At 40.0% G+C, this 14488-nt stretch overlaps 2 protein-coding genes across 2 annotated transcripts in view; one reads left to right on the top strand and one right to left on the bottom strand.

The window, feature by feature from the left end:
- Nucleotides 1-2285, bottom strand: part of LOC146505834 (uncharacterized) — a 72273-nt gene extending 69988 nt beyond the window's left edge. The window contains exons 1-2 of the mRNA XM_085182401.1: nt 2041-2285; nt 1387-1456 (exon numbers count right to left, since the gene is read on the bottom strand). Of these exons, the coding sequence (XP_085038527.1) occupies nt 1387-1455 (69 nt within the window). The 5' untranslated portion in view covers nt 1456; nt 2041-2285. The remainder of the gene's footprint in view (nt 1-1386; nt 1457-2040) is intronic.
- Nucleotides 2286-5568: 3283 nt separating this feature from the next.
- LOC146505833 (uncharacterized) lies at nt 5569-13870 on the top strand. The gene is made up of 4 exons (XM_085182426.1): nt 5569-5825; nt 10559-10730; nt 11162-11343; nt 11457-13870. Exons 1-4 carry the CDS (start codon nt 5746-5748, stop codon nt 12055-12057), a joined length of 1035 nt encoding a protein of 344 aa, XP_085038552.1. The 5' UTR covers nt 5569-5745; the 3' UTR covers nt 12058-13870.
- Nucleotides 13871-14488: the final 618 nt, after the last annotated feature.

Here is a 14488-nt window from a genome sequence, read left to right as displayed (position 1 = left end):
TCAGATTTCGGTGAAAAATCACAAAGTGAAAGATGAGATTTTTGGTGTTACGTTCAGTTTGCACAACAGGATGGATATGTAGGTGTTTATACATAAGGTTCCATTAACACTTCATTATTGGTTCATAATCAGTTTCCTCGGTGGGAAATCGGGGGCCTGCACATGTTTTTAACATCAGCAAAACAGTTTCATTACCTCCAAGTCTGAACCTGAGGCCTGCACCAACACCAAGGCTGAAAGGTTAACATGTTCATTTGTGCTGTAAACTTTTCAACAAATCTGTACAAATACCTCTGAAAGAGGAGAGAGTGGATGTCTCCCATCAGTCTGCAGCAAAGTTTAAAAGGAATTCAACTAAACTAGTTCGTCTGCATTCTGACAGCTTTGGTTTTAACGTTGTCTTTCTTCGGGCACATGTGGAACCAAGAGGCGGGGGATGGGACCAGTGAAAAGATGCTTGTTGATCAGGTGGTTTGATAAAAGACTCTTGGTGGCTTTTTAATTGCAATCACAGTAAAAAAGCGCTGCTCTCGTCCACTTTAGAAAACTTTATTCTCTAACTCCACCCGGCTTCAGCTACTCAACATCTCCGTCACTCCCTGCAGGTCTCTAAGAACCAAGACTGTGGCTTCAACATAATATACAGCAGTAACTTTAACGTTTAACACTGCTTCTGAATAACAGTGCTCCCTGTGTTAACAAATAACACACTGAATGACTGATGAACTGTTTTAGTCTAAATTTGGACACCAACATTAAATTATTATTTATTTGACAGCAAATATATATCAGCTCCTTTATTACTACTAATAACAAGTATCAGTATCAGTCCAGGAAAAGTTACATCAATGAAATCCTAGTTTTATTTGTGACATATTTAATAAATTATCTATTTTCAGTCAGTTATATTCAGTCACTTTAATTTTAAAACTGTGTATATGATGTATATTCTGTGTATTTATTATCTCACTCTTATTGCCTGTTTATGCCCCGTCTTTATCTTCAACATCATGCTGCTCTGTTGTATCTTAATTGCCCCTTGGGGATAAATAGTCTTTCTGACTGTTATTGTGATTTATATTTTTTATGTAGAAGGTTTTGACTGCATGGAGACATTTGGGGTGCCGTTATTAAAGAATTGTGGATAGAAATGTTTAGAAAATGGCCCAAAATAGGCTGAATCTGTACACATTTCTGTTTAATAGAGTGTGCTTGGACCGATTCTTAGGCACGAAACCCCCAGGTGTACAGCCAAGTGTGCGCATGCTGCTGTAAACACTTCATAATGCTTTAAACATAGTAGGTATCACGTTATTTCTGTCACACAGTCACCCGTATGGTCAACACAAGCGTTTATGTCAGCACTGTATAAAAGACCTGGTTTACCTGTGAGTCTGGTAAGGTGCCAACTTCCTGTTCCTGCTTGTCAGCCTTGTCAGGGCATGATTCCATCATCCTGCAACAACAACAACAAAATGAGAAAGCAACTGTAGATTTAAAAATTAACTGTCAAAACAGCCCACAGGGCTAAATGATCACACATACACAAACTCGCTGTCAAAAACACGACATTTATCCATTTAGTATGGTCAACAAGTTGGTGCAAATCCCGCCCGTCAAAAAGCAGGCGTTTCGGAGGGTCGCTGTGAATTCGGCAAACAAATAAATAAACAAAAGAAGTCAGTCAGCTTCGTTAGCCAACGACTGATTAGCTCATTGCTACGATTTAACTGCTAAGTTAGCCAGCTAACAACAATGGTTAGCACTGCAGGGGAAAACACCGTAACAATAGATTTGTGAGCGTTTTTGCCAAGTCACAGCCAAACGTCATCACTGTATCATCGATGTCTATTCCACACACTCGTGCACTTTTCATTGATGTATCACAAATTTCTGATTAGTGCCACTCTTCACTTGACAAGGAGCCGCACCTGTCAGTTAAGAATCACAACACTTCTTAACAAATGTCCGGTATCCTTTCCGAAACAGGAGTCGGACAGTAACCGTTACGTTGGGATACTACTCGACAAACATACTCACGTTGCTGTTATATCTGGAACATCGGGCGCTAAAACAGAAGAATATTCTTTTGTATGCTAACCAACGTAGAGCTAAACAAAATAAAAAGACGGCGCTCTGAGTTTGAAACGGACCAATCGGCTTCGACAAGAAACTGCACATGCGTGCTTTGTGTTGCGTTCAAATGTAAGGCGTACAGGCGGATATTAGAACTCGTAAATAAACCAGCGGAGATCTCTACAAAGCATCTGTTATCAGGCTGTTATCAACCAGTTATCACATGAGTGGTTATAATACAAAGTAAACAATTAAATTGTTAAATTAGCTTATCTAAACAAAACATTTAATTTATTTTAGAGTCAAAATACATCAAAATCTCGCTAGTTCAGGATTCGTTTTTCAGTTTTATTTGTCATATGCAAGTTAGCACAGGGTCAACATTGCAATGAAATGTGTTTGACAAGCAGCAGTCACTCAGCAGCATGGTACAGTAGGAGAAAATATAATAAAATAAAATAAAATAAAATATAAAAATAGTAAGGAGCTAAATATTAGAGAGACATGGTAAAAGAGAAAAGATGACTAAATATATATGTATCTATAAATATAAATATATGTACACTAGTGATTAAATAAGAAAAACTTGAAAAGAAATATGACAGGAGGGCAGATGGGATATTGCACAGGAATGAGCAGCAGAAAATTAAATGACGTGATGAAGAGTTAGTTTTTGGTAGATGGTAAAGAGAGGACAAAAAGTGAATTTAACCATCTGTTGTGCTTGGGCTTAGTGAAATACGGGATTCACGATGTTCATAATCTGTAAACAAAAACTCTATGTCACAAAAGGGACCTAGTTTTAAGAGACCTGTTAGTGGTCATAATGTTAGGCCTGATCAGTCTAAGTTTCACATGATTGTGTACCCCAACAGGAAATGAATCTCTTTGTAATGCTGAAAATCCAGAGTTTCAGGAAGTTTACGTACTAATCCTCAATTCTTGAGTCACTGTAAAAGGCCTAAAGCTGAATTTAATGCACTGATGAACCTTAGCCAAAACAACAACTTGACCATGAGTTGGTGCACCACATAAAATCATTGGCTGTATCCCAATTCAGGGGCCGCATCCTTCTGAGGCGGCATTTGAAGGCCACGGTGACACAATGAAGGGTGTCCCAAATCAAAGGCTGCTCCAATGTGTCCTTCATTTCCCTGAATTTGAAGGATGGGTCGGTCTATCCTTTGCGGCCCAACCTTTCCCAGAATTCATAGCGCGGCGGTGGGTGTGGATAATGCCCCCCCCCCCCCCAAAAAAAAAAAAAAAAAAAAAAAAACAACGAAAAAACGGTGGATGACTGAAGTGGGGCGTCCGAAGAGTAAACTTTTAAAAGTACTGAATATTATGTTTTCTGCAAATTTTTAATAACGAAGAACATTAAAACATGTCGGCAAACGTATGTGACATTAGTGATGTGACCTAAAAATAAATGTCCATGTTTGTTTCAGTTATGAAGCTTTGAGTATTTTGGATCAGTAGTACTTTTGTGTTTGTTGTATCATCTTGCTGTAATTGTTTATATGCAGGGCTACTCATAAGAGGTCCGCAGGTGCGCATTCGCTGTCAATAATAAAAGACGCACACCAGATAAGAAGTTGCAACGCGTGTTTGTGTACATAAGATTTTCTGGAGGACGAACATTTGCTCAGAACTCTTAAAGATGTCGAAGAAATAAGCTCCGTAAGCAATTACTTTGGTGTTCCTCCACCGCAAAAGAAGCGCGTCCTCTAGTCATTTTTCGGAATTTCCGGAAATACGCGCTTTTTTTGCAATTGCCATAGTCAGACAGTGCATAGTGTTCAGCTTTCTGCTATATTCCTACAATCATCTCTGTAACAATTAGAAGAATTTCACCTGATCATGCCATATATCCTTTCCATCAACTCGACCCGAGTTTTTCTGTTCAGTCTTTTCATGGATTTGATTCTTCTTTCATTCAAAAAGGCTCCATTAACAAGCTGCTCATATTAAACACTGTGTATTAAGAATGAAATGTGATTTAAGTTTATATGTGTGTGTGCGAGGAAATACTTTTGGCAATAAGCTGTAAATCTGTATCCACCATTAGTGATGAGTTGACTTGATGCAAAGCTAATGATCTTTTTAAAACAGCTGTTATGTTTTCACTATTTTGTTTCTTGAATGTTTTAATTGGTCTCCTCTGTTCACCAGAGTAAATGTGGCGCTTTCCCAACTTTTACTGCCATCAATATCCATGTAGAATTACAATCAGCTAAGATTATCCACCTGGAAGTGAAATATCAGGTGGTACTAATGGTTTTAGTGCTTTACACCAGCGGTCCCCAACCCCCGGGCCTCGGACCGGTACCGGTCGGGGGGTCGTTTGGTACCGGGCCGCAAGAGTTGAGGCTCTGGTGTGAAATGTATAGTTTTCAGGGTTTTTATCAGTTTTCAGCGTTATTTTGTTATCATTTTTATTGTTAACTCTGTTTTCCTGGGTCTTTTCACGTGTGTTATGAATAAATCTTCTTTTTTTCGGTACCGGTACCAGTTTTATTTTGTTGTATTTATATTGTCGGGCATAAACCGGTCCGTGGCGCAAAAAAGGTTGGAGACTGCTGATTTACACCAACACAAATGTACAAAATTCCTCTTCTGTGTTTTTTTCAGAAGTAGCACAGAAAAACAAACAAGTCTCTAAACCAAGAATTAAATAAAGCCATACTAGTTCAAAACAAGTCAAAAGCTAGATTATCAAAATGAATATACCTAACTACACTGAGACTGGCATAAACAGCTAACAAAAGCAGAATAAAATGTCAGCGTTCTAGTTAATGTAACAGTGTTTATTTGGTATCATTCCACTTGCCTAAAATTCCTTGGAGTCAGCATCACTGAGGATCTGTCCTGGACCCTTCACACAGGCACTGCTATCAGGAAAGCTCGCAGTGACTCTGCTTTCTGAAGTGGCTGAGGAAGTTTGGCATAAATGCTGACTCAAATTTCTACACGTGTGTGATCAAAGGTTTGCTGACGAGCTGCATTACAGTCTGCCAGCAGCTGAAAATCACTACAGAGGGTGGTGAAGGCAGCAGAACACATCACTGGCATGAGGCTTCCTGCCATTCGGGACATTTATCTCCAGCTGTGCCTCCGTAAAGCGCACAGCATCACCAAGGACCACAGCCACCCAGCACGCCAGCTGTTCTCCTTGTTACCATCTGGCAGTTACAGGAGTCTGTCTGCTCGGAGTACAAGACTCAAAAAAACCTCAACTACAACACCTGAACACCACACTTCACAGGATGCACACAGAAGCTGTCCTCCAGTTTCTCAAGTGGATTCTACACTCTGCACTGTTCACTTCATTTTTATAAGTATTTAAATGAAAATCAAAACCCTTACTCCGTGCAATACTGTACTAACTGCCATTTTAAATCTTGCACTGCTCAGTTTGTACTGCTGCTCACTCCTGCTACTTTATCTCATGTGCAATACGTTGCCCCCCCCCGTCAAAAGATGTCAACGGTCACACTTCTATTTTAAGATTTCTTAAGATTTCTTTATTTATATATATATATATTTATATATATTTAGTCTGTTAATATTTTACTGTACTATAAATACTAGACATTTCATTGCAATGTTGACCCAGTGCGAACTTTCATATGACAAATAAAACTGAAACTTGCCTCAAATGTCAGTGTGATGGGGAAACAGCGCCCCCTGTCTTGGTTTGATCCTGGCTGCAGTGATCGCTTCCAGTCGCTGTTGAAGATACGCAATAGGTGAGTTGTATTGTTCACACACAATGTGCATAAAACCTGTTTTATCACCTGACGAGTGCTTAGTGGGCACGTGGCTGACACCAGTTGGATTTAAAACTCTGGTAAAGCGGAATAGTAACAAGATGTCCTGCTGTAGCTGTGTGGGGCGGGGTGTGGAGCCATCTGTTGTTATGTTCCCATTCAGGAAATAAACTAATCAACCAGAGCAGTGACGGGTTTTGATATGGGCGACATGGGCCGTTGCCCAGGGCGGCATCGTGGGCGGATCATTCATGGGATTGCATGGGCACCGATCGGTTTTCCATCGCCCATTTGTGTGGAGTAAGGACGTCCTTCTTTTGCGAGATGTGGCTGCTGCTTACCGCACAGAGAGGAGAGGGGCGGGGCCGCTGGAGCAGCATCTAATAACTGGCTCGCAAAATACAACATTGCAAGCAGTGTCTCTTGCAATAGGAAATGAAGCACCAGGGGACACAGAAACATGGTTTTCTCCATCAAATGGCAATTTTCTAAAAGAAGTTGAACTCATAGCAAGGCTTGATCCCATAATGCAAGAGCACATTAACCGTGTCCAGAAAGGCACTTACAGTCACATCAGCTATCTCTGTCACCATGTACAAAACAAACTCATTGATTTGTTGAGTAGCAAGTTCACTTGAACAATGGTTGATGATACCAAGCTGGCAAAGTTTTTCTCCATAATTCTAGATTGCACTCAGGATATTAGCCAGACTGAGCAGGAGTCAGTTGTGATTTGGATTGTGTCGTCACAAGAGAAGCAAGATTTAGTATTCTGAAAATGAATCCTAGAACTCTCTTTGTTCCCTGTGGAGCTCATACATTCAATTTGGTTGTGGCTGATGTTGTGAAGGGATCTATTGATGCTGCAAGTTACTTTGGGATTTTCCACAAATTTTACAATTTGTTTTCAGCCTCCATCCTAAAAAATTGTGAATTGTGAATTATTTGGAGGTGACCTTTTTGTTGTGGTTGATGCTGTGGTGTCTACCGTCCAATAGAGATTTACCACATTGGAAAATTTGGGAGAGAAATTTGGAGTACTGACGAATTTCCAAATCTCTCAAATGATGAGTTCACAGAACAGTGTAAGGCCTTTAGCGCTGCTTTGCTTTTTCAGGGCCAATCAGACTTGGATGCCAGAGAGCTTGCACAGGAGCTTAAGAATTCCCAAATGTGTGGACTGCTCTGAGAATTGCAGTTACTCTACCTGTAAGTGTGGCTTCAGCAGAAGCTATGCTGCTTTGTTCACTGTGGCTTTGCGGGCTAATGTTTGTTGCGTTTGGTAGGTGCGCCTAAATTTTTTTTCTTTGGCGCACACACACAAAAGTTAGGAGCACCAGTGCAACCGTGGCAAAAAGTCTACTGCCCTGACAGTACTGTATCTCTATCTATATATGTGTTTCTCTGGTTAAATTCAGTTTGGTTATGACAACAGTGTTTACAATAAAATATGTTAATGTACAATCCTTAATATGTTATATGTGTGTATATGTGTTTGTGTTGGGGCGGGGGGGGGGGGGGGGGGGGTCTGGACCGCCCCTGGGTACTCGTGTTCTCGCTAGTCCTGACTTCTTAAGTTCACACGGAAGTCTGGACTTCCCGAGAATGCAGCTCGTTCCTTCTACAATTGGAATGGGGTGTACTTGATGACACCTCCGCTCCAGAGTTTTGTATTAGTAAAAATACAACACAAGGCAAAGTCGAGGAGTTTATTTGGGCCGAAACCTGTTGCACTAACATACAGGATGCAGATGTTTTTGCCAGCTGTTCGAAGTTTGTACAGATAATACTCACTCGTGTTTCAGCCACAAGTGTTTTGTGCTCGGCTGTTTCTTCCCTTTGACTACAGTTTATTTAAACACAGTAATATAACAAATCCAGCACAAATACAAAGCTAGTGCTCTGAAACAGAAATATAAAAAGCTCAAACAATTACAAAAGCATGAGCTAAAGTTCGATATCATACTTAAAAGCAAAAATTAAAGCAACAAACTTCCATCAGCTGCTGCAGATCTCCATTCAGCAATCACAGGTAGCAGAGTGTGTCAGACACACTGTGGCTGTGCTGAGCGTGGACGAGTGTGTTCATCTGACAGAGGTGTGTGTGTGTCTGGGAAGTGCTAGATGTATGCAGACTTTTTAAGTCCACTTTATATCATTTTATATAGGGCCTGCAAAAAAAAAAAGTGGTGTTATTTTTGGATTCCTTCACTATAATAAGTTATATAAGACCAAAAAAATGTAAAGGTTTCTTACACCTACCAAAACACAATATAGGAATAAAATGATTCATATATTGATGTTCATCTGTGAAAGACAAAGACTTTAGATGGTCTTTAAACACTTCATACTATCTGCCCTGTGTGCTCGATGCTCCATATGATCTTCCAGGACAATAACGTAACATGCTCCAGAGGCACCTACTTAAGTATTGACAAGGTCACAGTTCGAGTCTGTGAGGTAGTGTTTGTAATTTTGGTTTAAGCTATATTCTTTATAACTTGTATTTAAAATTTCCTAGTTTCTGTGCCTCCCCTGTGTTCCTGGTGAGGTTTTCAAAACCTCACGATGTAACTACAGCCCAGCCCATGCATCAGTTTATTAATGACCAGAGGTGTGGACTCGAGTCACATGACTTGGACTCAAGTCATTAATTTTATGACTTTAGACTTGACTTGAAAAAATGTTCTAAGACTTGTGACTTGACTTGGACTTTTACACCAATGACCTGGGACTTGAATTGGACTTGAACCGGTTTACTTGAAAAGACTTGATATTTCACCCCAAATATAAAATTTAACACACATATTATATAGAAAGTGTGCACCATTAATTCAATTCATTGATTCATTTATTCAAACCACACTCCGTACGTATGTGTGCGTGAGCTGTAGCACAGCCAATCAAATTAACCAGATTTTTAAAAAAATCAACAACAACAAAAAAACGCTCAAAAATGCTGCAAGGAATTATTTTTTTCAGGTACATAAACTATGAAGTAGTCAACAAAAAACCGAAATGCAATATGCAAAACATGCAAGCAGAGAATCACAGACAGATGGAACAACTTCCAACTTTGTCCGACAGTTGAAGTTGCATAAAGAATGGTGGGTGGTGCTTCTCTTTTGCTACGATGAGATCATGACTTCATCTAACTAGCAAATCTTGTCCAGGCTCCGTTGCTGATACAGTTTTTTTTAATGTGTGTGATATTTTTGTCATGCGATTTTAAAGCCGGCCCTACAAGCGCATCCAAGAATAACATGCAGCCTATCTCAGAACTGTCGGTGAAAATTATTCTTGGAGCTAAGTTTAATTGAGCTGCATTTTATAAAGGTGCAATTTCACAATTTGTGTATATTTTCTAAATTCACTATTTCGTCATGTGTTGAGAAAAACACAGATTTTAAAATTACATGGTCTAATATTTACATTTAGCATAACTGCAACATGCTTTTTTCATTTTTTTTTAAAGACTCTTAAGAACTTGAAATTCAAAGTTTCAGACTTGTGACTTTACTCGGACTTTTACACCAGTGACTTGAGACTCGACTCTGACTTGCCTGACATTACTTGAGACTTGACTTGTGACTTGAGGATAAAGACTTGAGACTTACTTGAGACTTGCAAAACAATGACTTGGTCCCACCTCTGTTAATGACTAACCTTATATTACAGTTGTTGTCCTGACTGAAGTTTGGTCCATTTACAGCATCATGCCATGCAATTGCATTGTCCCTAACTATCGGGAACCGTCACGTTAAATTTATCGAGTGAAAAAAAGTTAGTGTTCATCCTCCAGCTTCACTGTGTTCATTTTATGCAGACGGCGCTGTCTGCCGCCCTTGCAGTTTTAATGCCCAGTGAAACGAGTCCACCAGTGCTCCGTAGTGGCCGACACTGCTGGCGATAAGGAAAGGCTGCACTTCATAAAGGACTCATGCTTGGGAGATGTTTTCTGGTTGACTCCGGCCCCAAGAAGAGCCTTGGGAACTCTTGTGTCGTCTTTGCATACCTCAAAAATGGTATATTATCTAATCTTAAAAATGTTTGGGGGGATTTCCCGCGTACCACCAGAGAAAGCCAAAGTACCACTAGTGGTATGCGTACCACATTTTGAGAAACACTGCTCTAAGCGATCGGCGTGAGAAATGGGTAGAACAATTACCTTCTCTTCCACTAGAGGGCAGTACAAATACCTGCTCTAATGAAATGGGCCAACTGCTAGTAAAACAGAAGCTGTGAGACGGCGCAGAGCGTAATAGCAATAGATAAATATTTGAAAAGGAAAAGCAGTGCTCTGACCTGGAACCTGGAGAAATGCCCACCCAGACGAAGGCCCAGCATGATTATTTGTCAGAAGAAAGCAAAAAAGGTATTGTGGAGACAAACCGAGCCAATTCCGCCAAAACTGGTGCACGGAGAATTATCTAAATGCTTTTTGTGATATTTTTGTTTGGTGGTGTGCTGTGTGATTTTCTAATGTGAAATATGTGCTGTGGCTCCAAAAGGTGTCAAGTCTTTTTTAAACGCTGCTACACTTGCTCAGAGGGGGTCACATGATTGCAGGGGTTTGTTATTGTGGAGTCTTTACCTTACATTATAGTTGCTGTTATTTGGCGCTATATTAAAAAAAAATCAACCATTCTTTTGTTTCAAAATAACAACAATGTTGATCTGCTCACCATTTTAACACCTCCTGTTGCAAACAGGCAAGTCTTTTGGCCAAGAGAAGAGAGTGGGTGGATCTTTCTACAGCAGCTCCATCATACAGAAAGTCTGCTACAGATGGAGAACTTTAATGATATCTATGTCATCATGCTGATAAACATCTATGCCTGCCTTCCTTTTACCATGGCAGTGAGCTGTTGGGTGTGTTTTGAGGTACGTAAATGAAGACTTTTAATACTTTCTATGTCTCACTCCTGCTGAATGAATTCACTTTTACAGTCTAGTTTTATAAAATCTTTTCACTTTGGTCACTTTAAAAGTTAATTTTATGAGTTACAAGTTCATAAAGTTTAGTTCTGAATTCATCCGTCCATTTTTTTTTTCTGCTTCTGAAGTGGAAGCTTATCCCAGCTGTCACAGTGTGAGAGGTGGAGTGAAACCTGCACTGGTCACCAATCTGTCACTCTTTTTAATTTCATCAAACCATTTTGCAGCTTTTACACATTTTTCAGTTTATCGTCTAAATCACAGGATAAACCACAGACAGGATAAATAAACTCATTTGCTGTAACAAATCTCTTTAATTCAAAAAGGCATGTTTATTACTGCATCAATGTGACTTGTTGCATTAATATTTTCTGCAGGTACAAAAGGAGCAGGACCCCATCACCTACTACGCAAACCTGTTGTTCTCCAATCTAGTCCAGTGCAGCATCATGATCCCTTTATTCCTCCCACTACCTAGCGTTTTTCAGTATTCTGATCAAATTTTTCACTGTACTGTGATTGCTAGTATTAGCTTCAAGATGTGCATTGCTACTGAAAGGTACCTGTCTGTTTTTCTCTGTCTGTATTGCATTAAATCAAATTCTCAAGCGTCCCTCTAAAGATAAATGTCCTCCTATAATGATCAGAATGTCTGTTTGTTTTGTGTTGCAGGTGTTTGGTCATCACCCGTCCACAGTGGAACTGCATCAGACAAACTAAATGTTCTGTGCCGCTCTCTGTTCTGGTCTGGCTCCTGTCTATTATCACTGTACTTCTTGTTGAAGTGTTCCCTGTGTTTCCATTCACTTTGTTTCCTTTTTTTCCCCTTTTTTTCCCCTTCGTCCCTTCTTTCCTGTTCATCCTCACTTTGGTTTGGACACTCAAAGCTCTGCCTGCTGCCACCTCAGTGCCCACAGGAGAAAAACGAAGAATTGTTGGAACCTTAGTTCTCTTGTTAATTAATTATCATCTGACGTCCTTTCCCCTAGTCTTTATTGCTTTCAGACTGGTTTTACTAAGAATGACAGTTAATATTCCCCTATGTTTACTTCCGCTCAGTCCCTTGACGGATTTTATTTTGTTTTTTCTCATGCTGAAAGTCCCCATCAACAAGCTGCTTGTATCTCTGTCCTGCTGCAATATGGACAACACTGTAGGAGAGGTAGTTGCAGATACAACGCTGGAGCTACAAAACTGCAGCTACGGCACCGCAGCAGACGTAGCTGCACGGGGTGGCTGTAGCTCAGGTCAGCCAGTTGTTAGTGCTGCATAGTTTTCACAGTGGCTTTGGAGAGAAGTCTTCAAATAAACCAGGGACGGAAAACCACTATAGTTACTATATAATCCCAAAAGTATTTGTAGCCCAGCTAGAAAAAAAGAGCAGTGGGAAGTCATTTTTCAGTGTATGATGTAAACAATTTAGTTCTTTCTTTCTTTTTTGGTTTAAAGGAAGATGTGGACAAATAAGATTATCTGTTGTTGTATTACTTGGCCAATCAGCAATGAGCTCCCAGCTACCCTTGCTGTTGACCTTGATCACATGACTTTCTGTAGTTGCCAGTTCGTTCCTGTTCATACAAAGCGATGTGCTTGAGAAACTAATGTTACCAAAGTCGGATTGCTAAGAGTTGCAAGCGATTCCGCTGCAGTTTTTTTGGGGTCGTTCAGAATTTTATCATGTCATCGGTGAGTAAGAAAAGTGGGGAAAACCGAATTTGATAAGGAGAAAAGGGCAGACGTAACGGGACGGAAAGTCCGCTAGCAGCTAAGCTAATAGCTAAGCTAATAACTAAGCTAACAGCTAAGCTAATAGCTAAGCTAACAGCTAGAGCTCACGCTAGCAGAATTTAATGTGTTTATGTGTGTGAAATGGCTAGCGACTGTTCTTTGAGTTGTTTATAAGGTGCAAGTCTGCTGAGCTACAGTGTTAACTCTAGAAGCTGTGTTTTTGTGAACATTGTCAATTATTATGTCTATTTTTTATGTTTTATGGACAACAGATGGAAACTAGCCCTTGGCTATAATCTAGTATGTTTACATTCATGTATTTTTTTTTTTTACATCCATGTTCATTAATATGCACTGTCCTAAATACAATAAAAATTAAAAATAAAACCCTTCAGGTTCATTAAAATTATAGCTCACCTAAGAGGATATGATGCTGCAGTGATATATTTTGTTGTACAACAGAGCTAGTTGAATTAAGATAAAAAGTTACACTGATACTCATTGTTCATTACAAGTAAGTGTGGCTGTTTCACAATGGTGTATGTGACTGTATGGACCTGTGACCTGTTTATAGGTCAGGTTTTTTTGTTATCTGGTAAAAGGATGACTCGACAGACGGACCCAGTCTGAAGCAAGCCCATCGAGGAGCAGCGATTCCACAGTTCCAGTTAACTGGATGGCGAGCCAACCCAAAAGTGATTAGGATTTGCTGAGGTTTTATTGAAGCTTCAGATACCTGCAGGACTACGAACTTTCTTCCTTCATCGGAGTGGGGTAGGACAAACGTTAAACAAACTGAACGGCCCCCAACGGTCCATCAGTTACCAGACATCATTCACTCATACATTTGACTCAGAAAGCTGTATGCACGCACTTTTATTTAGTTTGTTATTTTGGGGGAAATATTTTGTATTTTATTTTATTGCTTTAATTACATTTGTTTGCAGCTGCTGTGTGTGAAATATAACAAATTTGTGAACAGTCTACTCTGGTGTGGTCCCTCCTTATTGGTGTTTATACCTTGGGCTCCTGCCGATCCTAGATTTTCTGATACTGGCGAGTGGGAATTTGGTCATTTTGATAATAAATCGTAAGTTGGGTTACATATTCGTCTGTCTTCACACACATATTGCATAACTCACTGTTACGTTGCACTTTTCTATTGCACTGTTGTGTCTGGTGTTGCACTGTCTTTGTTTTGTTTTGCAATTTTTGCAACTTTATGTAGTCTTGGGTTGCTTGTCTGTTATATGTCATATGTAGCACCATGGTCTTGGAGGAACGTTGTCTCACTTCACTGTGTACTGTACCACTGCACATGGTTGAAATGTCAATAAAGCCACTCGACTTGAAATGAACTTGATTGACATCCCATTCTTAATTCACACTGTCTGACCCCATTTGCTGGTATAAGAGCTTCAACTATTCTGAGAAGGCTTTCCACAAGGTTTAGGAGTGCAGGCCAGTCAAGATCTTCCACATCAGTCTTGCTCATCCATGTCTTCATGGACCTGGCTTTGTGCACTGGTGCACAGTCATGTTGGAACACAAAGTTGAGAGCATGAATTACCAGACGGAGGAGCGTAATTTGTCTCTCCAGAGAACGCGTCTGCACTGCTCAGTGGTGTCGTGTTTCACAGTAATGTATCAGAAGCATTACATTTCACTTGGCGTAACGCTTGTGTGCAGCTGCTTCGCCTCATTCCATGAAGCTCTCTAAGCACCGTTGCTAATCTGACGGCTTGAAGTTTTGGAGGACTGTAATTATTCTTTCAGAAATATTTGTACAGCAGTGTGCCTGACTCGGGGCTTGATCTTATGTTCCTGTGTAAGTTATTGGAACTCTTGAATTCAGTAATTTGGATGAGTGAGTGAATATAGTGAAAATATAGTGTATACTAGTAGAACAGTGGATGTGTGGCAAATGGTGCCAGCTAACTGCAGCTTACAAAGCTGATGTGTGGACTTATTTTGGA

Source organism: Neolamprologus multifasciatus, chromosome 13 (assembly GCF_963576455.1).
Source record: "Neolamprologus multifasciatus chromosome 13, fNeoMul1.2, whole genome shotgun sequence".
In the NCBI taxonomy this organism is placed as follows: Eukaryota; Metazoa; Chordata; class Actinopteri; order Cichliformes; family Cichlidae; genus Neolamprologus; species Neolamprologus multifasciatus.
This window is presented reverse-complemented; position numbering and strand designations above follow the sequence as displayed.